Source organism: Phacochoerus africanus, chromosome X, assembly GCF_016906955.1.
Source record: "Phacochoerus africanus isolate WHEZ1 chromosome X, ROS_Pafr_v1, whole genome shotgun sequence".
Classification (NCBI taxonomy): Eukaryota; Metazoa; Chordata; class Mammalia; order Artiodactyla; family Suidae; genus Phacochoerus; species Phacochoerus africanus.
Window position 1 is genome coordinate 66,028,939 of NC_062560.1, and position 26,266 is coordinate 66,055,204.

The window sequence follows — 26,266 nt, forward strand, 5'->3', positions numbered from 1 at the left end:
GCCACAACAGGAACTCCGAGACTTTTGTTTTTGGAAAAGTTTGTTTTTGTATCATTGTCTGTATGCTTTTTCTTTGAATGAGCATTCTAACTTACAGTATACCACCAAGGTATTTGTGTGCTCTTGTTCTCAGATATTAAGAGCTATGATGCAATTCTATATGTATTGTTTCATTTCATTTATAGAAATTTTTTTGGCTGTACCTGCAGCATGCAGAAGTTTCTGGTCCAGGGATTGAACCTGCGTCACCACAGCGACCTGAGCTGTTGTAGTTAACAATGCCAGATCCTTAACCTGCTGTGCCATAAGAGAACTCATTTATAGACTTTTACCAACACTGCCTTTTTTTTCAATTTTTATTTTTTCGTTTTTTGCCTTTTCTAGGGCTGCTCCTGCAGCATATGGAGGTTCCCCGGCTAGGGGTCGAATCGGAGCTGTAGCCACCGGCCTACGCCAGAGCCGCAGCAACACGGAATCCGAACCGCGTCTGCAACCTACACCACATCTCACGGCAACGCCAGATCCTTAACCCACTGAGCAAGGGCAGGGACTGAACCCGCAACCTCATGGTTCCTAGTCGGATTCGTCAACCACTGCGCCATGACGGGAACTCCTCCTAAGTCTTGATTTGTTAACCACTGCGCCACGACGGGAACTCCAACACTGCCTTTTATAGGTAGGCATTATTAGTTGGAGTTACAAAGTTAGAGAAAATACAGACCATTCCTTGGACAAGTTTACACTCTAGAAGGGGTACAAACAATGAAATAAATAAAAAATAATTACATAATCATAATGACATGTTACCCTGAGAGAAAGAATAGAAAATAGAGGAGATGGTATTCCATAACGTACAGGAACTAGTCTATTAAATGAGCTAGTAGGTTTGGGGTTCAAGATGGTGGAGTAGCAGAACGTGGAGCTCACCTCCCCGCAAAACACATCAAAAATACATCTACAGCTGGAACAACTCTCATAGGAAACCAACTGGAAACTGGCAGAAGCACTCCTATACAACCAAAACTGCAGGAAATATCTCCACGTAATAAATAAGGTAAGACAAGGGAAAAAAGGCATAGGGTTGGGATCTGAGCCTCTGGGTGGCATCTGTAAGGAAGAGGTCTGTGTGGGTGGACCCTCACCCTGGGGAGTGAGTAGATCAAGTCATTATCTGGGCATCCCAGTCCTGGGGTGCTGAGTGGAGGAGATACGCCTCCTTGCATGCTAAGAAATATGCTGGTACAGAGTGAAGAGCTGAAGCCTACACTCTACTTGCAAGGAGCATATGAGTGATGGTTTGCTAACAATCAGGGTGGAGAAAGCCTTACACTGGTGACTTCTGCTTTGCCACAACTCCCAATCTGAAAAGGTGAAAACTCTGGCCATGCTCACTTCACACCACAGTCTGGCACAAGATATGGGCAAAGACTCAGTCTAGCTATGCAGAGACAGCCTGGGGCACCTGGGGTGGCATTGCAAGAACATGCAGTGCTTCTTTAAATGCTGAATCTCAGGCAGGCAGGCCCTGGGAGAGGCATCACCTAGCTACCTAGAGAGAACCTAGAGGGCCTGGGGTACGGTCTGGGTGGATATAGTGGTTCCTTTCCCAGCAGAAGAGCCAAGCTCCTCCCACTAAACTCCACAGCTTAGCCCTAGATTTGAGGCAGTCAGGTCCTGGGAAAAGACTGCCACAGAGGCGGCCCAGAACTCAGGCGGCAGCACAACCACCTCAATTCCCAGTCCCCAGCCCCAGCCTACTGCACACCACAGCCTTGCACTAGATCTGGGACAAACACAACAAAGGCATGTGACCTTGTGCTGCTTCAGAGCAGAAGTGTGGACACCTACACAGGTGGCAGATAGGGCCTGTGACCACACAGACCTCACTTGCTTCAGCAATCACCTTTGGAGCAGGGAACACACCCAAGGACAAAAGAAACTGACTCAGCCCAATCTTCAAAATCTGGGCAGCAGACTCTGCCCCTAAGAGCAGTGACAACCATGGAGCAGAGAGGAAGCCCTACCTCACATCCTACACAGACTCTAGATACTCCAACACCAACTACACCCCCTTATCAAGGGGATAATGGCCAGCACCACCCTGAGGAAAGACAAAGCTGACACCTATAACAAAACCACCCTGGCAACAAAAACATTAGACACACAGTCTACACAGGAATGCTCCCATATAAAAACATCCCTTTAAGACCACAGTCTCTTCTCCTCAATTCATAGAGACAGAGAAAATTAAGTGAAAAATTTTTTTAAAAGGCAGAGGAACTAATCTCAATTAAAAGAATAAAAGAAATCCCCTGAAAGAACAAATAATGAAACAGAGGTCACCAGTCTACTAGTTTAAAAAGGTGGTAATAGGATTTTCTATTGTGACTCAGAGGGTTAAGAACCTGACTAGCATCCATGAGGATGAGAGTTCAATCCCTGGCCTCACTGAGTGGGTTAAGGATCCTGCGCTGCTGCAAGCTACGGCATAGGTAGCAGATGCAGGTCTGATGTTGCTGTGGCTGTGGCGTAGGCCAGAAGCTGCAACTCTAATTCAGCCTCTAGCCTGAGACCTTCCACATGCTGCAGATGTGGCCCTAAAAAGAAAAAAAAAAAAGGTGGTAGAAATGATAACTGGGGAGTTCCCACTGTGAGTCAATGAGTTATAACCCAACTAGTATCCATGAGGATGCGGGTTCAATCCCTGGTCTCACTCAGTGGGTTAAGGATCTGGTGCTGCCATGAGGTGTGGTATAGGTTGCAGATGCCACTTGGGTCCCGTGTTGCTGTGGCTGTGGTGCAGGCCTGTAGCTGCAGCTCTCATTTGACACCTAGCTTGGGAACTGCCATATGCAGCAGGTGCACCTCTAAAAAGAAAAAACAAAAACAGATAACTGAATTAAGAACGATCATTGGAGTTCCCGTCGTGGCGCAGTGGTTAACAAATCCAACTAGGAACCATGAGGTCGTGGGTTCGATCCCTGCCCTTGCTCAGTGGGTTAAGGATCCAGTGTTGCCGTGAGCTGTGGCGTAGATTGCAGACGCAGCTTGGATCCCGTGTTGCTGTGGCTCTGGCGTAGGCTGGCAGCTATAGCTCCGATTAGACCCCTAGCCTGGGAACCTCCATATGCTGCAGGAGTGGCCCAAGAAATGGCAAAAAGACAAAAAATAAATAAATAAAAGAACGATTATTAAGGGAGTTCCCTGGTGGCTCACCAAGTTTGATCTTGCATTGTCACTTCTGCGGCTCAGACTGCTGGTGTGACGCAGGCTCAATCCCTGGCCAAGAACTTCTGCATGCCAAGGGCGCAGCCAAAAAAAGAAAAAAAGAAAGATTATTAATGGAAATGCAGATTATTATAACAAGGAACTAGAGAAAGAGAGGGTTCTAAAAGCATCATGAGAAAAAGAGTCAGTTACAAGGGAATCCCCATAGTGCTATCAGCTGATTTCTCTGCAGAAACTTTGCAGGCCAGAAGGGAGTGACATGATATATTCAAAGTCCTATAAAGGAAAAACCTGCAACCTAGGATACTATACCCAGCAAGATTTATTTTTTTATTATTATTTTTTGGGGGTCTTTTTGCCATTTCTTGGGCCGCTTCCGCAGCATATGGAGGTTCCCAGGCTAGGGGTCGAATCGGAGCCATAACCGCCGGCCTACGCCAGAGCCACAGCAATGCAGGATCCAAGCTGTGTCTGCAACCTACACCACAGCTCATGGTAATGCTGGATCTTTAACCCACTGAGCAAGGGCAGGGACTGAACCCGAAACCTCATGGTTCCTAGTCGGATTCGTTAACCACTGTGCCACGACGGGAACTCCAAGATTTATTGAGGATAGAAGATTTATTTAGAATAGAAGGAGAGATGAAGACTTTCTCACAAAACTAAAACAATTCAGCAATACTAAACCTAGTCTAAAAGAAATATTTTAAAAAGAAGCGAACATCTATAGGAAAGCAAAAATCACAATAGAAAAGGCAAATATAAAAAAGGATTTAAGATCACTTGGGGGAGGGAGTAGGGTGATTTGGGAACTTGGGGTTAACAGATACAAACTATTGTCTTTGGAATGGATTAGCAATGAGATCCTGCTGTGTAGCACTGGGAACTATGTCTAGTTGCTTATGATGGAGCATGATAATGTGAGAAAATAGAATGTGTACATGTATGTGTAACTGGGTCACCATGCTGTACAGTAGGGAAAAAATTGTACTGGGGAAATAACTATTAAAAAATAATAATTAAAAAATAAATAAAATGTAATTTAAAAAAGATCACTTAAATAAGTCTGTATGTAGATTAAAAAGACACAGTCTTACAAATATATGTGCGTGTGTGTGTGTGTGTGTGTGTGTGTGTATGTATATATATATTCCTTTTCTTATATTATCTTCCATCATGGTCTATCCAAAGATATTAAGAGACTGGATATAGTTCCCTGTGCTATACAGTAGGACCTAATTGCTTATCCATTCTAAATGTAATAGTTTACATCTACTAACCCCAAACTCCCAGTCTATCCCACTTCTTCCTCCCTCCCCCTTGGAAACCACAAGTCTGTTCTCTATGTCTGTGAGTCTATTTTGGTTTTATAGATAGGTTCATTTGTGCCACATTTTAGATTCCACAAATAAGTGATATCATATATTCACTATCATATAATAACCTATAGTGGAATAAAACCTGAAAAAAACTGGATCACTATGCTGTATACCTGAAACTAACACAAATATTGTAAATCAATTATACTTAGAAAAAAATGAAAAAAAATAGGAGCTGCCATTGTGGCTCAGTGGTAACAAATTCAGCTAATAACCATGAGGATGTGGGTTCGATCCCTGGCCTTGCTCAGTGGGTTGGGGATCTGGTGTTGCTATGAGCCCTGGTGTATGCTGACAGTTGCAGCTCTGATTCGACTCCTGGCCTGGGAACTCCATATGCCATATATATGGCCCTAAAAAGCAAAAAAGAAAAGGAATGAAAAAAGAGAAAAAAATAAGAGTTGGAGTTCTCATCATGGTGCAGCAGAAACTAATCCAACTAGGAACCACAGGTTGCAGGTTTGATCTCTGGCCTCATTCAGGGGGTTAAGCATCCGGCGTTACTGTGAGCTGTGGTATAGGTCGCAGACACAGCTTGGATCTGGTGTTGCTGTGGCTCTGGCATAGGCCGGCAGCCACAGCTCCAATTAGACCCCTAGCCTGGGAACTTCCATATGCCGCAGGTGCGGCCCTAAAAAGACAAAAGACAAAAGACCAAAAAAAAAAAATACATTATACATGACGAAGGCAAAGACATTTGCATAAAATGAAGAATAACTGTAGAATTATGGAAAAATATTTAAGTTACCTTCACTATTATTGTCCAAGCTATATTTATACAATTTCTTTGCCTACTAAATTAACAGTTTTTTAAAAAATGAGAATACATAATGATTAGGACTTGCCAAGGATATTAGGGCATATGTACATTTCTGGCAGCAAAACTCCCTACTTTTTTTTTTTTTTTGTCTTTTTGCCTTTTCTAGGGCCACTCCTGCAGCATATGGAGGTTCTCAGGCTAAGGGTCCAATCAGATCTGTAGCTGCCAGCCTGCACCACAGCCACAGCAACACGGGATCCGAGCTGCATCTATGACCTACACCACAGTTCACGGCAATGCTAGATCCTTAACACACTGAGCAAAGCCGGGGATCAAACCTGCAACCTCATGGTTCCTAGTCAGATTCGTTAACCACTGAGTCATGACGGGAACTCCATCCCTACCCCTTTTTAAGCAAAAGCCTTTTGGAAGAAAATCTAGAGAAAACATGAAGAGCAATAGACTCATTTGTACACTTTGTTCAAATCTTACTTCTGGGAATTCAGAGGTATGTCAATTATTTTTATATCCAAGAAAACATCCTTTGTAATATTCGCCAATAAAAGAATACTTGAATTATGATATATCATTATAGAAACATTGATAATGATGACTGTTTTTCTTCTTGCCTGTATTTTCTTATTTCTCTGTAATTCTCATGCATTTTTATAACTATGAAGGCCATATATAACACATTATACATGCTTATAATACATTAAGAAACCAAACTATATGCAAAGTATATCTGAAACTACCAAAAAATGGAACTCCTCTAAGCAATCTAGATCATGGAATGAGAAGGCAAGACAAATCACATTACATTCAAGTCACTGGGAAGATTCTCTAACAGTCTGGGCTACAACTGATTCCAGTATTTCAGTGTATGGACCCCTTGGCTGAGAAGCACAACTCTAGGCACATTACAGTTGTTCACCTTGTTGATTTGTTCCAGAGTCACTGCTTATGTATTTGGGTGGGTAAACTGTGTTCAGTAATACTAAGAAATTTAGACTCTTATCTACTTGATATCACTGTGGAGGGAGGGATGAATAGGCAAAGCACAGAAGATTTTTAGGGCAGTGAAACTACTCTGAATATCATAGTGATGGATACTTGTCACTATACATTTGTCCAAACCCATAGAATGTACAACACTAATACAGACCACTAACGTAAATTCTGAACTTTGGATGATAATGATGTGTCAATACAGGTCCAGTGACAAACAAATGCACCACTCTGGTAAGGGATGTTGATAATGGGAGAAGATATGCACGTGTGGGGACAGGTGGTATACGGGAAGTCTCTGTACCTTCTGCTAAATTTTTGCTGTGAACTTAAAACTGCTCTAAAAAATAAAGTCATATTAAAAAAAAGAAGTTTCCAAAGACAAAAATCCCCCATTTATCTGAACTTCGTGTTTTCCAGGAAACAGAACCCTAGGTCTATTTCACAGTCTAGACCTAATGCTTTGCTTAGCCTGGCTTTGCTTTGAGCTCATTAAAACATCATTTCATTTACACTTCATCTGAGCTCCACCTTTCCTCAAATCCTACAACAGCTCTATCTTTCCTTAGGTATAGTTTCCTTTGCATATAGTTTGGTTTCTTAATGTATTATAAGCATGTTTCCTCTGATGTACAGTATCCCTTGTAGGAATGATTCAGTAAACTTGGCTTTATTAGACTACGGGTTTGTCCCTGGAGGTCTTTAGCTGATTGGGCTCAGATGACACAGTAATATGATTTCAAAGATATTATGACTTTCATTAATAAAAGAGCACGCAGCCTCAACCAAATGCTTAGAGAGAATACTAGAATGTGAAAAAACAGACAAATTAAGACACAGCACCAAGAACTTATTAAAATAGGATACTAAACAGAAGAACAATATGTGTTTCAGCTACAAACTGGGCCTGGCTGCTCCCATGGATATAATTCTGGGGGGAAAAAAGACAAATTTAATCTTTAAATATACATTAAATTTCGGCATTTTAATCCTAAAATGCACTATTTTCAAACACTATGAAATTATTAATTCACCTGTTGTATGTAAGCACTGGATCTGTGGCATTCATCAGTACAAAAGTTTGACTAAAATAAAAGCTATTTCTGTGTTATTTTTTCTTTGTATTTATTCACTGTACTTATGTTTTTAACAACAGAATATATAAGAAAGCTAGTATTTCAGTGTATAAGATCATGACATCCAACAATAAAAACTCCATGAAAACAGGGACTATGTTTTTCTTATCACTATATAATAATACCTAGCACAATGCTTAGAAAAAGTACACTCAAGTACTTGATCAATTATTATACTTAAAGGCTGACTTTCACACTTAGCCAGCTTATTCAAAAGAACTGACCAAATGGGATAAGAAACTTCCCATTTTTAAGAATACTGCACAGTCTTTTTTTTTTCCTCTTTTTCAGCTGCACTTGTGGCACATGCAAGTTCCCAGGCCAGGGATCAAATCTGAGCCACAGCTGTGACCAACACCATATCCTTAACCCACTGTGCCAGGTCAGGGATTGAACCTGCGCTGCTGTGGATAAAACACTGGATCCTTAATCCACTATGCCACAGCAGGAATTCCTAGGAGTACTGCAGTCTTTTCAGCAATTGAAGCTCATTAACAAAAAGAGATTGAAAAGTCAAAACTAAATCTAATTCCTCCATACACTGGTAGTAATCTCACAGGATAATAATCATTAAGGTTAACTTTGGTACACGATGAAAAGACTTCCATTACCACATGTCCTGTGTGGGGATTCTTATGAGCATACGGTGGTCCTCTTATATGGTTCCACATTTGACCAGATGTCATAGCAAGCACAAAACACTAGGAAACAAAAACCAATGAAATACTCATATAACATGATGTAGCTGTCCCCAGTATGAATAGATTAATAGGTGTATTAAAAGTGCATCACACCTATTAATTTTTTTCAGATGATTTCTTGATTAAGGTTTATATTTCATCACAAAGATCACAAGTCAATAATATTTACTTTGAAAGGAAAACACTATTTTAAAATCATAAATAAGCTGATAGAGGTTTAAAACTGAATATTGAAAAGCCTTTTCTTCTTCTTCTTTTTTTTTTTTTTTGGTCTTTTTGCTTTTTATAGTGCCACGCCCACAGTATATGGAGGTTCCCAGGCTAGGGGTCTAATTGGAGCTACAACTGCCGGCCTATACCACAGCCACGGTAATGCCGGATTTTTAACCCACTGAGTGAGGCCAGGGATCGAACCTCATGGTTCCTAGTAGGATTCATTTCCACTGCGCCATGATGGGAACTCCCTGAAAAGCCTTTACGAAGAATATTTTCAAATGAACTAGAGATTTTCATGGGCTAACAGTCTTTCAGGTTGAATAAAACCTGGGTACAATCAGCTCCTTCAGGGTCTGGCCATCCTAGGGAGATAACTGAGGTAGCAAACTGATTTTAAGGCATACAATGAGAATATATAAACGCTTTTTCCACAGGCAAGAAATAAACGAAATGCCGCCTAACAATATAATATTGGAAGTTTCATTCAAACAAATTTTCCTCTAAAATTCACTCACCAGAGCTGCAAAAGCCCATCCAGTTTTATTAAAGAGAAATTCCATATTGCTTCTTCGAAGATACACAAGTCCACCAATAACAGCCAAAAGCAATCCCAACATAAGTGGACCAGCATAATTTGGGGGTCTAATTACTCTAATCTAATGGAAATGAGAGAAAAACATTTTAAAGTATGAAATTCATTCATTCATTACATAGGTCAAAATAATTTGAAATGAAAGCAATCAAAATTAGTACAGTCACTTTCAAGAAAAATTATACTTTTCCTTTTCATTGTAATGAAAATAGTCAATAATGTATCCTAAAATGGGATGGATATAATATTCTCTTTAACCACAACATAGCATCTTTTTTTGTTGGCCAGACCCACGGCATGTAGAAGTTCCCTGGCGGGGCTGAACCCATGCCACAGCAGCAACCCAAGCCACAGCAGTGATAATGTTGGATCCTTAACCTGCTGAATCACAAGGGAACTCCAACATAACATCTCTTAGATTAAGAAGTATTTACCAAGTACAACTAGATAGTTCATGGATTTAGTAAGAACAAAAGGGTGCTTTCCATGCTGAATTGACTAAGTAATAGAGGATGTTTTGTAATTTCACTCTTTCATTAGGATGATTCTGTTAAATGCTACTTATGAAGGGCCTGACAAAACTATCACCACCTCAGTGAAATGGGGACAAGACCAATTAGGACCTCTCAGAAAGATTCAAAGTAGATAATGGCAAAGTACAAATGACAAAGTGAAGAAACTTACATTGACATCAGTTCTGTCAGCAATCCACCGGGCAATTTGCTCAGCTGAAAAACCACGCACCTGCAACTCATATGTATCACCTCGTTTGGGTTTTCCTTTTGCAGGAAAGTTGATGAAAGTTGGAGCTGAATTCATGTTTAGCTGAATAAAAAGTAGTCCATGAAAACATAAATTAACAAGAAAACAATCTTAACAGCAAATACTATCTTGAAATTTAGGCATTTTACAAGGATGAGGAAGCCCAGGTTTAAGTAGGTTAAGTGATTTGCCTAAGAAAAGTGGTAAGTGATGAAGCCAGGATTCAAACCCAAGAATAAAGTACATTATATATGATGAAGGCAAAGACCTCTGCATGAAATAAAGCATAATTTTAGAATTGTGGAAAAATATTTAGGTTACCTTGACTTTACTGTCCAAGTTATATTCATACAATTTCTTTGCCTACTGAATTAGAATTATATTTATGAATACACTTATTTTGATTTATGGAGCTGTGTGAGACTGGAATTCATAACTAGCATAACGACATACATAAAATGGGAACATTAAGCCATTTGTTTGACATTTACTGGAAATCTATTATGTACTTTAGCACTAATAGCTACAGGATGTTGACTCCGCCCATAAGTATATTTTAAGAGTGACTGTCAAACAAACCTACGGCTAATTCTACTATAAGACAGAATGTGAATTCATGTATAATAGAAATATAAGGAAAGTAGTGTGACAACACAAGAAAAGAGGTGACTCACATTTCACCTGGAAGATTTGAAAAGGCTTCAGGAGAGTATCAGAAATGAATCTTAAAGGGTAAATGGAACTTTGAAAGTGGAGAGAAAGGGAACAGGGAGAAAAGATACTTCATGCTGTAGAAAACAATCAACAATGTTGATATAAAACAGTGCATTACATAATATAATTATGGGAAAAGTGGTTATGTGTTTGGAGTAAAGAGAGCATGAAGTGAGGACTAAGGAATTTTGGCTTGAGTCTATAAGCCACTATTTCTGAAAGTGTGTTACATAGAATCTTAACTAAAATGCTCCATTTAGTGGTCCAAAAATTTGGGAAATTCTGAATATTACAGCTTACTATTAGAATGGAAGGTATAATACCCACAACATTTTTTTTTGGTCTTTTTTTGTTGTTGTTGCTATTTCTTGGGCTGCTCCCGCGGCATATGGAGGTTCCCAGGCTAGGCGTCCAATCGGAGCTGCAGCCACCGGCCTACGCCAGAGCCACAGCAACGCGGGATCCGAGCCGCATCTGCAACCTACACCACAGCTCACGGCAACGCCGGATCGTTAACCCACTGAGCAAGGGCAGGGACCGAACCCGCAACCTCATGGTTCCTAGTCGGATTCGTTAACCACTGCGCCACAACGGGAACTCCCCCACAACATTTTAAAGTCTATGACAAGTCTTGTGTTAGGAGACAATTCTCCATGGGTTTCTCATGTTTAGGCATGTCTTGTGAGTGGAGGCACTTACTGCCTTTGTTCTGCATGATCTTCTCAAGGATGTCTGTATAGCCTCAAGGCAGCAATAGAGTCTCCCTCCAAAGCAAAGGGTATGTATGCTTACTATCTTTTATAGAAGATTTGGGTTGAGGAATCTCTGAGCTAGAGGGTCTATCAATAGAATCCTCAAAAACTGAAAAGCAAAGTGAACAAAGACAAAAGAGAACAATATTCAAGGACCATGGGCCAATTATAAAAGGTATAACATACATATAATGGGTTATCAGAAGAAAGAGAAAGAACCAGAGGAAATATTTGAAACAGTAATGACTGAGAATTTTCCCAAAGTTACATCAGACTCCAAATCAAAGATCCAGGAAGCACTAAGAACATCAAACAGGATAAATGACAGTAAAACTATGTCCAGGCAAATAATTTTTGTAACTCAAAGATAAATCCAAGATAAAGAAAAAAATGCTGAAAGAAGTCAGAGGAATAAAACACCTTACCCACAAAGGAAGAAACAAAAGAATTACATCCAATTTCCTTTCAGAAATGAGAGGAAACGAGAGGAAATGTTTCCATGCAAATGAGAGTGGAAACAGTAGAAATTGACAGAATACTGTAAATCAAATATAATGGAAAAAATCATTTAAAAATATACATTCTATCCATTAAATTATCAAAAATTTAAAAAGAGAGTGGAGTGAAATATCTAAAGTATTGAGAGAGAAAAAAAAAAACCCACCAACTTAGAGAATTCTGTACCCTGTAAAATTATTCTTCAGAAGTGATGGAGAAGGAGTTCCCGTCGTGGCGCAGTGGTTAGCGAATCCGACTAGGAACCATGAGGTTGCGGGTTTGGTCCCTGCCCTTGCTCAGTGGGTTAATGATCCGGTGTTGCTGTGAGCTGTGGTGTAGGTTGCAGACGCGGCTCGGATCCTGCGTTGCTGTGGCTCTGGCATAGGCCAGCGGCTACAGCTCCGATTAGACCTCTAGCCTGGAAACCTCCATACGCCACAGGTGCAGCCCTAGAAAAGACAAAAAAAAAAAAAATTGAGAGGGAATTTCTTGCAAGAATTGTTGAAAGAAATTCTTTAGAGAGAAGGAAAATAAGGTAAGTCAGAAGAGAAGCTTGAATCTACATATAGAGAGGAATTGAAGAGGGAATAAGGGAAGGTAAAATAAAAACTTTTTGTTTATCTTATTCTTTGTTTGTCTTGCTTTTTAGGGCCGCATGCACAGCATATGGAGGTTCCTAGCCTAGAGGTCCAATCAGAGCTATAGCTGCCAGCCTATGCCACAGCCACAGCTGCAGCCTACACCACAGCTCACAGCCACGCTGGATCCTTAACCTACTGAGCAAGGCCAGGGATCAAACCCACAACCTCATGGTTCCTAGTCGGATTGTTTCTGCTGCACCATGATGGGAACTCATGTTTTTCTTATTCTTAATTTACCTAACAGATAACAGTTTGTTCAAAATAATGTCAATAATCAGATGTCCCATTGTGGTACAGCAGAAACCAATCCAACTAGGAACCATGAGGTTGCAGATTCAATCCCTGGCCTTGCTCAGTGTGTTAAGGATCCAGTGTTGCTATGAGCTGTGGTGTACGTTGCAGACTCAGCTTGGATCCTGTGTTGCTATGGCTGTGGCATAGGCCAGCAGCTGTATCTCCGGTTCCCCTAGCCTGGGAACCTCCAGATGTTGTGGGTACCGCCCTAAAAAAAAAAAAAATTAGTAATCTACTCAAATGTGTGTATGTGCCTATATATAAGTGAAATGAATGACAGAAATGATACAAGGGACAGAAGGGAGAATTAGGATTATTTTGATAAGGTATTCATACTACCTGTGAAGTGATATGGTGTTATTTGAAAGTAGACTTTGATTAGTGATAAATGTATATTGCCAACTCTAGGGCAATAACTAAAAAAAGCAAATAAATGTATAACCAATATGCTAAGAAAGGAGAGAAAATGGAGTCATATAAAATGATTAGTTGAAACCACAAAAGGGAGTTCCCATCAGGGCGCAGTGGAAATGAATCTGACTAGGAACCATGAGGTTGCAGATTTGATCCCTGGCCTTGCTCAGTGGGTTAAGGATCCAGCGTTGCCATGAGATGTGGTGTAGGTCACAGACGTGGCTCGGATCTGGCAGTTGCTGTGGCTCTGGCATAGGCTGACAGCTACAACTGCAGTTGGATCCCTAGCCTGGGAAACTCCATATGCTGCTAGGGTGGCCCTAAAATGACAAAAGACAAAAAAAAATAAAACCACAATTGGAGGACAAAAATAGGAAAAAGAGGAGTTCCCATGATGGCTCAGCAGAATTCGACTAGTAATCATGAGATGGCAGGTTTGATCCCTGGCCTCGCTCAGTGGGTTAAGGATCTGGGATTGCTGGGAGCTGTGGTGTAAGTTGCAGACTCAGCTCAGATCCTGCATTGCTGTGGCTGTGGTGTAGACCAGCAGCTGTAGCTCCAATTCAACTCCTAGGCTGGCAATCTCCACATGCTGAGGATATGGCCCTAAAATGCAAAAAAAAAAAAAAAAAAGGAAAAAGGATATGGGCAACAAATAGAAAAAAATTCATGAATATGGCAGATGGTAATCCAACTGTATCAATAATCAAGTTGACTATCAATGGTCTAAATGCACCAATTAAAAGATAGAAACTGTGTCCTTCCTGATGTGAGTCAGCAGTAATGAACCTGACTAGTATCCATGAGGATTCAGGCTTGATCCCCAGCCTCACTCAGAGGGTTAAGGATCCTGCATTGTCCTGAGCTGTGGTGTAGATCATAGACACGGCTCGGATGTGGCATTTCTGTGCTCTGGTGTAGGCTGGCAGCTGTAGCTCCAGTTCAACCCCTAGCCCAGGAACTTGCAAATGCCACAGGTGCAGCCCTAAAAAGCAAAAAGAAAAAAAAAAGAAAAAAAGAAATTGTTAGAGTGGTTCAAAAAATAAGACCCAAGTATACATTGTCTTTAAGACACCTATATTAAGTATAAAGACACATACACATACAGATTAAAAATAGATGGGGATTTCCCTGGTGGCCTACTGGTTATTATTGTGGCATGGGTTACATCCTTGGCCTGGGGACTTCAGCATGCTACAGGCACAGCCGAAAAAGAAAAAAAAGTAAATAGAGAAAAACATGCCATGCTAACACTAATAAAAAGAAAGCTGAAGTAGTCCTATTAATTTCAGATAGAGTGAACTTCAAAACAAGAAAAGTTATCAGGGATTAAAAAAAAGGGGCATCAGGAGTTCCCATCATGGCTCAGTGGTTAATGAATCCAACTAGGAACCATGAAGTTGCGGGTTTGATCCTGGCCTTGCTCAGTGGGTTAAGGATCTGGTGTTGCTGTGAGCTGTGGAGTAGCTCGCAGGTGCGGCTTGGATCCCGCGTTGCTGTGGCTCTGGCATAGGCTGGCAGCTACAGCTGCAGTTGGATCCCTAGCCTGGGAACCTCCATGTGCCGTGGGAGCGGCCCTAGAAAAGGCAAAAAGACAGGGGGAGGGCATATGTGATGATAAAAAGGTCAATTCTTTAAGAAGACATAACAATCCTTAACATGTATGTGCCCAACAATACTGTGTCAAACTATGTGGGGCAAAAACTAATAGAATTGAGAGGAAAAAAAAAACAGATGAAGCTACTATCATAATTGGAGACTTCAACACCCCTCTCCAACGCCTAATGGACAGGAGTTCCCTTGTGGTGCAGCAGGTTAAGGATCCAGTATTGATACTGTAGCAGCTTAGGTTGTTTCTATGGTGTGGGGGTTCAAGCCCTACCCCAGGAACTTCCACATACTGCAGGCACGGCCAAAAAAACCCCCAAAAAATGAAAAACAAAAAAACCCAACACCTAGATCTAGCAGGCAAAAAAATCAGACTGAACTTCTTTGTAGAACAGATGCTGACTCACAGACATTGAAAAACTTATGGTCTCCAGAGGAGACAGTTTGGGGGGTGGGGGATGTGCTTGGGTTGTGGGATGGAAATCCTGTGAAATTGGATTGTGATGATCAATATACAACTACGGATGTGATAAATTCATTGAGTAATAAAAAAAAAGAACTTGGTTCAACTAAATAACACCATCAATCAACTGGCTATAATTGACATCTATAGAAACTTCATCCAAAATAGCAGACTAAACATTTACCAAGAAAGACCACATTCTGGGCCATAAAACACACCATAACAAATTTAAAGAACATTAAATTATAGAATGTTTGCCCTCAGACCAAAATGTAATTAAACTGGACATCAATTACTGAAAAATTCCAAAAGACATGGACAGTTAGCACCACAATTCTAATTAACACATGCATTAAAGAAGAAATCTCAAGAAAAATTTAAAAATATGGTGCTCCTGTTGTGGCTCAGTAGAAAGGAATCTGACTAGCATCCATGAGGATGCAGGTTCAATCCCTGGCCTCACTCAGTGGGTTAAGGATCAGGTGTTACTGTGAGCTGTGGTGTGGCTCACAGACGTTGCTCAGATCTGATGTAGGCCAGCAGCTATAAACTCTGATTTGATCCCTAATCTGGGAACCTCCATATACCACCAATGTAGCCCTAAAAAGACAAAATAAATAAATAAATATTAAATAAAAATATCCTGAACTAAATGGTAATGGAAACAGAACTTATCAAAATCTGTAGGATACAGCAAAAGCAATGGTTGCAGGGCAATTCATAACACTGAATGCATGTATGAGAAAAAAAGAGTTAAACTCAATAATCTAAGTTTCCATCTTAGGAAAACAATAGAGCAAATTAAATCCAAAGTTAGTAGAGGAGAGATAATAAAAATTAGAGCAGAAATCAATGAAACTGAAAACAGAAGCAACACAGAAAAATCAACAAAATCAAAAGCTTGTTCTTTGAAAAGATCAATAAAATCAGGAGCTCCCGTCATGGCTCAGCAGAAACGAATCTGACTAGTATCTATGAGGATGCAGGTTTGATCCCTGGCCCTGCTCAGTGGATTAAGGATCCGGTGTTGCCGTGAGCTCTGGTATAGGTACAGACGCAGCTCGGATCCTGAGTTGCTGTGGCTGTGGCGTAGGCCAGCGGCTACAGCTCTGATTTGACCTCTAGCCTGGGAACTTTCATATGCTGTTGGTGCAGTCCTAAAAAGACAAAAAAGAAAAATAAAGAAAAAAGATGAATAAAATAAAAATCATCTAGCCAAGCTAAGAAAAAAAGAGAAGACACATTACTAATATCAGAAATGAAAGAAAGGGAGTTCCCGTCGTGGCGCAGTGGTTAACGAATCCGACTAGGAACCATGAGGTTGCGGGTTCAATCCCTGCCCTTGCTTAGTGGGTTAACGATCCGGCGTTGCCGTGAGCTGTGGTGTAGGTTGCAGACGTGGCTCAGATCCCGAGTTGCTGTGGCTCTGGTGTAGGCCGGCGGCTACAGCTCCGATTAGACCCCTAGCCTCGGAACCTCCATATGCCGCGGGAGCGGCCCAAAGAAATAGTAAAAAGACAAAAAAAAAAAAAAAAAAAGAAATGAAAGAAGGAATATCACCACAGATCCTATGGACAGAAAAAGGTCAATAGTTTTTTCCTTAATATGAAAGATATAATTTGCCAAAACTCACACAAGAGTAGTTTCCATTGTGGCTCAGCAAGTTAAGAACCCAACTAATATCAATAAGGATGCGAGTTCAATCCCAGGGCTTCGTCAGTGGTTAAAGGATCTGGCATTGCTTCAAGCTGTGGTGCAGGTAGCAGATGCAGCTCAGATCTGTTGTCACTGTGGCTGCAGTGTAGAGGCCAGCAGTTGCAGCTCTGATTTGACCTCCAACCCAGGAACTTCCATATTCTGCAGGTATAAGCCCTAAGAAGGAAAAAACCTCACATGTATAGAAATAGACAATCAGAATAGACTTATAATCTATTAAAAAATTGAATCAATAATAATAATAACCTTCCAAAACAGAAAACATTAGGTTCAAATGAATTCAATGGTGAATTCTACCTGATATATATGGAAGAAATCATACCAATCTTTATAATCTCTTTCAGAGGATAAAGCAGAGGGGACATTTTCTACTCAACCTACGAGGCCCTCAATTACCCTAACATCAAAAACAGATAAAGAGGAGTTCTTGCTGTGGCACAATGGGATTGTTGGTGTCTCTGCAGCGGCAGGATGCAGGTTTGATCTCTGGCCTGGCACAGTGGCTTAAAGGATCCAGCAATGCCACAGCTGTGGTGTAGGTCACAACTGTGGTTTGGATCTGATCCCTGGTCCGGGAGCTCCATATGCTGTGGGGCAGCCAGGAAAAAAAAAAAGACAAAAACACTACAAGAAAAGAAAACCACAGATCAGTATCTCTCAAGAACATAGATGCACGAATCCAGAACAGGGAGTTCCTGTTGTGGCTCAGTAGGTTAAGAACTTAACTAGTATATTGGGGGAAATAACAATAAAAAATAAATTTAAAAAAAAGAACTTAACTAGTATCGATGAGGATGAAGGTTCAATCCCTGGCCTTGCTCAATGGGTTAAGGATCCAGCACTGCTGAGAGCTGCGGCATAGGTCGCAGATACAGCTCAGATGTTGCTGTGGCTCTGGTGCAGGCCAGCAGTTGTAGCTCCGATTCAGTCACTAGCCTGGGAATTTCCATAGGCTGCAGGTACAGCCCTAAAAACAAAACAAAACAAAACAAAAGATCCAAGAATATTAGCAGACCAAATCAACAATATATAAAAAGAATTAAATACCATGACCAAGTAGGATTTATCCCAAATATTTAATACTGGTTCAACATTCAAAAATCAATTAATGTAATCTATCACATCAATAGGCTAAAAAAACCTCACATAATCATATTAATAGATACAAGAAAAGCATTTGACAAAATCCAAATCTATTCATCATAAAATCTCTCAGTAAACTAGGAGAACATCCTCAACTTGATAAAGAATATTTATGAAATTCCTACAGCCAACATTATACTTAATGCTGAAAAACCTGAAGCTTTCCCACTAAGATCAGGTACAAGGATGTCTCCTCTCATCATTCCTTCTTAACACCCTACTGGAAGTTCCAACTAATTCAGTAAGACAAGAAAAGGGATTAAGGAGTTCCCGTCATGGCAAGTGAAAATGAATCCGACTAGGAACCATGAGGTTGCAGGTTTGATCCCTGGCCTCGATCAGTGGATTAAGGATCTTACATTGCTGTGAGCTGTGGTATAGGTCGAAGAGGCCACTCAGATCTTGTGTTGCTGTGGCTGTGGTGTAGGCCAGCAGCTGTAGCTCTGATTTGACCCCTGGCCTGGGAACTTCCATGTGCCTCAGATGCGGCCCTAAAAAGCAAAAAAAAAAAAAAAAAAAGAAAAAAGAAAAGGGAATAAAAAGCACATAGATCTGATAGGAAGAAATAAAGCTGTCTTTGTTCACAGATAACACAATCATCTATGTAGAAGGTCTGAAAGAACTGACCAAAATAACTCCTTGTTATTTATAAGTAATGAGAGCAAAGTTGCAGGATACAAGGTTAATATACAAAAATCAATTGTTCCCTATAAAACAGCAATGAACAAGAAGAATTTGAAGTTAAAAATCAGTAAATTGGGAGTTCCTTGTTGAGAAGCAGGTTAAAGACCCACCATTGTCACTGCAGCAACTCGAGTTGCTGCTGTGGCATAGGTTCAATCCCTGTACTGGGAACTTCCACATGCTGTAGGTGTAGGTGAAAAGAAAAAAAAAAAAGAGAAGAAGGAAATAGAGGTCTTAAGGGATGGAAATGAAGAGAGGGGTCAAGCTTCTTAAACTTGCAGAACTATCTGACTCATCAAGAAACTGCACATAACTTAGATAAAAATAAAAATAAGTTTAAAAAACAGAAGTTAAGCTTCCCTTGTGGCGCAGTGAAAATAAATCTGACTAGTGTTCATGAGGATTCGGGTTTGATCCCTGGCCTCACCCAGTGGGTTAAGGATCCAGCGTTGCTGTGAGCTGAGATGTAGGTCTCAGATGGGGCTGGATCCTGCATTGCTATGGCTGTGGCATATGCCAGCAGCTATAGTTCTGATTTGACCCCTAGCCTGGGAACTTCCATTTGCTGTGGGTGCAGTCCTAAAAAGCAAATAAACAAACAACACATATACATATCATCTATCCAAATAAAGTCCCTAAATATAAATCTAAAAAAATATGTATAAAACCTATATGAGGAAAATGACAAAACCCTAATGAAAGAAATCAAAAAACTACAGAAATGGAAATATATTTATTCCATGTTCATGGGTAGGAAGACTCAATGAACATGGAATATGTTCATTCCATGTTCTTCCCAACTTCAACTATAATTCAATGGAATTCCAATCAAAATTCCTGCAAGTAATTTTGTGCATACTGACAAAGTGACTCTTTTTTTTTTTTTTTTTTTTTGCTTTTTAGGGCTTCACCTGAATATGGAAGTTCCCAGGCTAGGGGTTGAATCAGAGCTGCAGCTGTCAGCCTGTACCACAGCCACAGCAGTGTGGGATGAGAGCCACATCTGTGACCTACACCCCAGCTCACGGCAATGCTGGATCCTTAATCCACTGAGTGAGGCCAGGGATCAAACCCGCATCCTCATGGTTACTAGCTGGGTTCACTACTGCTAAGCCAAAAGGGGAACTCCACAAAGTGATTCTAAGGTTTGTAGGGAGAGCCAAAAGACCTAAATAGCTACCACAATACTGAAAAAGAAAGTTAGAGGAATGACAATACCCAACTACAAGCTACAGTAATTGAAACAGCATGATATTAAATGTAACACAATAGAGAACTCAGAAATAGACCCACATATAGTCATATGACCTTTGACTTAAGAGAAAAAAAAGTCAATTAAATGGAGAAAGTATAATTTTTTTCAACAATTGGTGTTAAAACAACTGGATATCCATGAACAAAAACAGACAAACCATCTAAGCTAGACGCAGACCTTACACCACTCACAAAAATCAACCCAAAATGGACCACAGACTGAAGTAAAAAGCAAAAATACAAAACTGCTAGAAGATAACATAAGAGAAAACCTAGAATAAATCTAGGTTTAGTCATCTAGGTTTTCTCCTATGTTATAGTGATGACTTTTGAGATACAACACCAAAGACACAATCCATAATAGAAATCACTGATAAGATGTACTTCATTAAACTGAAAACTTTTGTTCTGCAAAAGACAAAATCAAGAGAGTGAGATGACAAGGCATAAATTGGGAGAAAAAAATTCCCAAAGACATATGTGATAAATGACTTTTCGAAAATATACAGAGAACTCTTAAAACTCAACAAGGAGAACAAATAACCCAATTTAAAAAATAGGCCCAAGACCTTAAGAGACATTTCACCAAAGATACAGAGATGGCAAGTAAGCATTTGAGAAGATGCTCCACATCATATGTCATCAAGAAAATGCAAATTAAAACAATTAGATACTGCTACACAATAAAGAATGGTAAAAATTTAGACTACTGACAGCAACAAGTGCTGATGAGGAAGTGGTGCAATAGGAACTCTCATTCACAGGTACTGGGAATGCAAAATAGTACAGCTGCTTTGGAAACTCTGGCAGTTTCTTATAAAACTTAACATACTGTTACCATTTGATCCAGCAATTGTGCTCTTTCATATTTACTCAAATGAGTTAAAACTTGTGTCTGTGGCACAGCGGGTTAACGATCCAGCTTGTCTCTGTGGAGGCACCTGTTCGATCCCTAGCTTGGCACAGTGGGTTAAGGATCCAGCATTGCTGGAGTTCCCGTCATGGCGTAGAGGTTAACGAATCTGACTAGGAACCATGAGGTTGCAGGTTCGATCCCTGGCCTTGCTCAGTGGGTTAAGGATCCGGCATTGCCGTGAGCTGTGGTGTAGGCTGCAGACTCGGCTTGGATCCCGCATTGCTGTGGCTCTGGCGTAGGCCGGTGGCTATAGCTCTGATTAGACCCCTAGCCTGGGAACCTCCATATGCCGAGGGAGTGGCCCTAGAAAAGGCAAAAAGACAAAAAAAAAAAAAAGAATCCAGTATTGCTGTAGCTGTGGCATAAGTCACAGCTCTGGATCGCATTTGATTCCTAGCCTAGGAATCTCCATATGCTGAAAACAACAACAACAACAACAAAAACACCCACATACAGATGCTTACAGCAGCTTTAATCATAACTGCTTAGTTGCTTGGAAGCAACTAAGATGTCCTTCAGTATGTGAATGGATAAACAAATTTTAGTGTATTCAGACAATGAGATATTATTCAGCACTAAAAAGAAATGAGCTACCAAACCACAAAAAGACCCGGAGGAACTTTAAATTCATATTACTAAGTGAAAGAAGTCAACCTGAAAAGTCTACATACTATTATGATTCCAAGTATATGACATTCTGGAAAAGGCAAAACTGGGGAGACAGTAAAAAGATGAGTGGAGTTCCTGTTGTGGCTCAGCAGATTAAGAACCCAACTAGTGACCATGAGGATATGGGTTTGATCCCTGGCCTCGCTCAGTGGGATAAGAATCCCGCTTTGCTGCAGACACAGCTCGGATCTGGCGTTTCTATAGTTATGGTGTAGGCCGGCAGCTGCACCTCCAATTCGACCCCTAGCCTGGGAATTTCCATATGCCACAGGTGCAGCCCTTAAAAAAAAAATCAGTGGTTACCAAGAGTTACTTACAGTGGAGGGAGGAATTAGTAGAGTAAGAGAATTTTAGGGCAGTGAAAATACTCTTTTTGACATCATATTCATGGATACATGTCATTATACATTTGTCCTTACCAGTAGAATCTACAAGACCAAGAGTGAACTATAATGTAAACTATGCACTTTAAGTGATTATGGTGTTTCAATGAAGGTTCATCAACTGTAACAAATATATCACTCAGGTGGGGGATGGTGATAATGGAGGAAGCAATCTAGTGTAGGGGCACGGGGTATATGGGAAATCTCTGTATCTGCCTCTCAATTTTGATGTGAACCTAAAGCTCTTCAAAAAAATAGTTTTAATTTAAAAACACAGATGAAAGAGGTCAGGATTCACAGCTTGGATCTTGGTATGGCTGTGGCATAGGACAGCAGCAGCAGCTCCAATTCGACCCCTAGCCTGGGAACTTCCATATGCCTCAAGTGTGGCCCTAAAAAAAAAAAGAAAAAGGTCATGACTGATAGAGCCAATAGGTATGGGATACAGGGTATAGGAAAAGGGTTAAGCTTTGAACAAAAAGGAGATTATGCACAAAGACAAGAAGCAAAGATGTAAAGACAGGTACCTATCACTACCAAGAACTTCAATATTACACAGTGTGGTGTGATTCTTGCTATGATTTTAAAAGTTACTTGATAAATTATACAATTAAAATTAAAGTGGTAATTTTTTTTTCTTTTTTGGTTGCCTTGCGAGTTCCCAGGCCAGGGATAAGATCCGAGCCACAGTTGCAACCTACACTTCAGATGTGGTATTGCCAGATCCTTTAAACCACTGTGCTGGGCCGGGGATTGAACCTGCAGACACACCACTGATCCTGTTGCACTGCTACCATTACTCTAAGTTTGTATTATATACATTTTACCACAATAAAAATATATATGCAAGTTACCTGATTTTGACCCAACTTCCACATTCTGTTACGTCAGTATTGACCACTATGTTTCATGTTTAGCTTTTATTTCACTTTCTAGACCTTACATAAGACAAGTCGTGTTTAACTTCTTGGGATCACTGAAAAAAAGTCATTCCACGTTATCCATAGTTAACCTATTCTAACTTTATAGAACAAACCAAGTATCTTACCATCTGAAATACATCAGAGCCTTCATCAAAATCCACCATAGCAAAAAATATCCTGTTGGTAAATGCACTGGAGTATCGCCAGGAGTTTGCCAGGATCTGGAATTCTTCATCAGCTTGCCTGGATGCAATTGGATTTGTGAAGATAACAAGATAACATATAAAACACTTTTAAGACAAAAAACCCCTCCCAAAAAAACAAAAAAAGGAGTTCCCGTCATGGCTCAGTGGTTAATGAATCCAACTAGGAACCATGAGGTTGCGAGTTCGATCCCTGTCCTTGCTCAGTGGGTTAAGGATCCGGCGTTGCCATGAGCTGTGGGGTAGGTCGAAGACGAGGCTCGGATCCTGTGTTGCTGTGGCTGTGGTGTAGACTGGCTGCTACAGCTCCGATTCAACCCCTAGCCTGGGAACCTCCATATGCCACACAGGTGGGGCACTAGAAAAGGCAAAAAGACAAAAAAAAAAAAACACTTTTAAAAACAATCTAGTGTAAGTCAGGCTCTGCTGATAGGTTTAGGACAAACCTTGGAAAACACTGCCACTGTTTGGCATAAGAAAAGCCTTATACCAAGTGTTGAAGGTTATAATAGGAAATCATGATTACCTGATCCTGCTTCATACTTTGTGCCTATTTCTCTCTCTCTCTTTCTTGCTTTTTTTTTAAATTTTTTTAGGGCCACACCCACAGCATATGGGAGTTCCCAGGCTAGGGGTTGAATTGGAGCTGTGGTCGCCAGCCTATACCGCAGCCATAGCAACACCAGATCTGATCCGCTAATGCAACCTATACCACAGTTCACAGAAACCCCAGATCCTTAACCCACTAAGCAAGGCCAGGGATCGAAATGTGTCCTCACTGGATACTAGTTGGGTTCATTATTGTTGAGCCACAATGGAACTCCTATGCCTGTTTCTTATCTCAAAGCTCCTTCACCATGCTGTACAGTAGAAAAAAAAATTGTATTGGAGAAAGAACAATAAAAAAAATAAAGCTCCTTCAATGGTCGCTGGAAAAATCTAGCTGTTTCTATAACAATTTTTTTTGGTCTTTTTGCCATTTCTTGGGCCACTCTCGAGGCATATGGAGGTTCCCAGGCTAGGGGTTGAATCGGAGCTGTAGCTGCCGGCCTACGCCAGAGGCACAGCAATGTGGGATTTGAGCTGCGTCTGCACCCTACACCACAGCTAACGGCAATGCTGGATCCTTAACCCACTGAGCAAGGGCAGGGATCGAACCCTCAACCTCATGGTTCCTCGTCTGATTCGTTAACCACTGCACCACAATGGGAACTCCTCTATAACAATTTTGTTTTGTATTGTTTTGTTTTTTGTTTTTTGTCTTTTTGCTATTTCTTGGGCCGCTCCCGCAGCATATGGAGGTTCCCAGGCTAGGGGTCGAATCGGAGCTGTAGCCACCGGCCTACGCCAGAGCCACAGCAACGCGGGATCCGAGCCGCATCTGCAACCTACACCATAGCTCACTGCAACGCCGGATGGTTAACCCACTGAGCAAGGGCAGGGACCGAACCCGCAACTTCATGGTTCCTCGTCGGATTCGTTAACCACTGCGCCACAACGGGAACTCCTCTATAACAATTTTTAACACCCTAAATTACTTCTAAGAAATCAAAGACAAGCCTGAAGTACCTTCCCAGAGAAATTAAGACTATAATATCAATCTACTACAAAAATCTAAAGTATAAAATGCTACTTAGTAAGAATACAGTCAGATAAAATTTTTGGATGAAAGAATCTAAGGATTTGAGATTATTTGAAACCTTAAGCCATATATGACTTTTCCCTGATTTCCCATATGCTTTCAGTTTCCACAATCTGACAATTCCTCACTTGTGATTATCTTTTAAATCTATTCCTCCCCATTTATTTTCATTGCTGTCATTTAAAGTCAGATTCCTACTAGCTGACATTAAAATATTAAAACCCGGAGTTCCCGTCGTGGCGCAGTGGTTAACGAATCCGACTAGGAACCATGAGCTTGCTGGTTCGGTCCCTGCCCTTGCTCAGTGGGTTAACGATCCAGTGTTGCCATGAGCTGTGGTGTAGTTTGCAGACACAGCTCGGATCCTGCGTTGCTGTGGCTCTGGCGTAGGCCGGTGGCTACAGCTCCGATTCAACCCCTAGCCTGGGAACCTCCATATGCCGCAGGAGCAGCCCAAGAAATGGCAAAAAGACAAAAAAAAAAAATACTAAAACCTTAAGTCTACTTTCTCTTCCTCCGATCCTTCTTACATGGCAATAGACATCAGTCTTCCTAAATGACTATTTTCCTGATACTCTTTCTCTTCTCAAAAACCACTGTCACTTTTCTACTACCTTCAGAACACAGTCTCCAAGCTCTTTCACTGGTTATTCAAGGGTCTTTATCATCTATTACCAAATAATACATTAACATAGTCTTACAACTATTCAATCTCAAACAGGGTCTCTTACTTCCAGCACTTCATTTTGCTCCTATCTCTGTACCCTTGCACATATCATTGCTTCTCTAATCAGAATATCCTACTGCTATCTAAATCTGATCCATCTGTCTAGCCCTAGCACAAGTGTTATTTTCTCTATTAGGCCAACCATAACCATTCCTGATATATCCCCTTCCTGAAACTTTATAGCATTTATTATGTACACAATTCATTTGGTACTTAATCATAAATTGTCTTATATCGACCCTAAATTTTCATATATGGAACTCATTTCTCTAGCCAGATGATAAGGGTAGCACATCTTTCTCACACTTCTCATCCTAACAGAACCAAATATATAGTATTATACATATGGCTCTTGATTAATTTTCTTGTATTATCATTATTTTTTTGGCCACCCTTGTGGCATCCCAGGCCAGGGATCAAACCAGTGCCACAGCAACAACCTGGGCCTATGCAGTGAAAACGTCAGATACTTAACCCACTGCGCCACAAGGGAACTCTGCTGTTGCTAAATTTTAATTATTTGAATAAGTTTAGGAAAGTGTGAGCTATCTTAAAATTTGGACTTGTTGGAAGTAAGATACTATTTATGGAGTTCCCGTTGTGGCATAGCAGAAACCAATCCCTGGCCTTCGTCAGTGGGTTAAGGATCCAGCGTTGCCGTGAGCTGTGGTGTAGATCGCAGACATGGCTCGGATCTGGGATTTCTGTGGCTGTGGTGTAGGCCGGAGGCTACAGCTCCAATTTGACCCCTAGCCTGGGAACTTCCATATGCGGTGGGTGCGGCCCTAAAAAGCAAAAGAAAAAAGGTAAGATACTATTTAAAACTTTAGTTCTTAAGAA

The 26,266-nt window shown here is 40.8% G+C and overlaps 1 protein-coding gene across 1 annotated transcript in view; it reads right to left on the reverse strand.

Annotated features, from left to right (window-relative positions):
* The window catches only part of MAGT1 (magnesium transporter 1), a 61,105-nt gene that overhangs the window by 11,295 nt on the left and 23,544 nt on the right, over positions 1 to 26,266 (reverse strand). The window contains exons 3-7 of the mRNA XM_047764897.1: positions 22,980 to 23,097; positions 9,705 to 9,845; positions 8,944 to 9,084; positions 8,123 to 8,212; positions 7,243 to 7,306 (exon numbers count right to left, since the gene is read on the reverse strand). Coding sequence (XP_047620853.1) covers positions 7,243 to 7,306; positions 8,123 to 8,212; positions 8,944 to 9,084; positions 9,705 to 9,845; positions 22,980 to 23,097 — 554 coding nt within the window. The remainder of the gene's footprint in view (positions 1 to 7,242; positions 7,307 to 8,122; positions 8,213 to 8,943; positions 9,085 to 9,704; positions 9,846 to 22,979; positions 23,098 to 26,266) is intronic.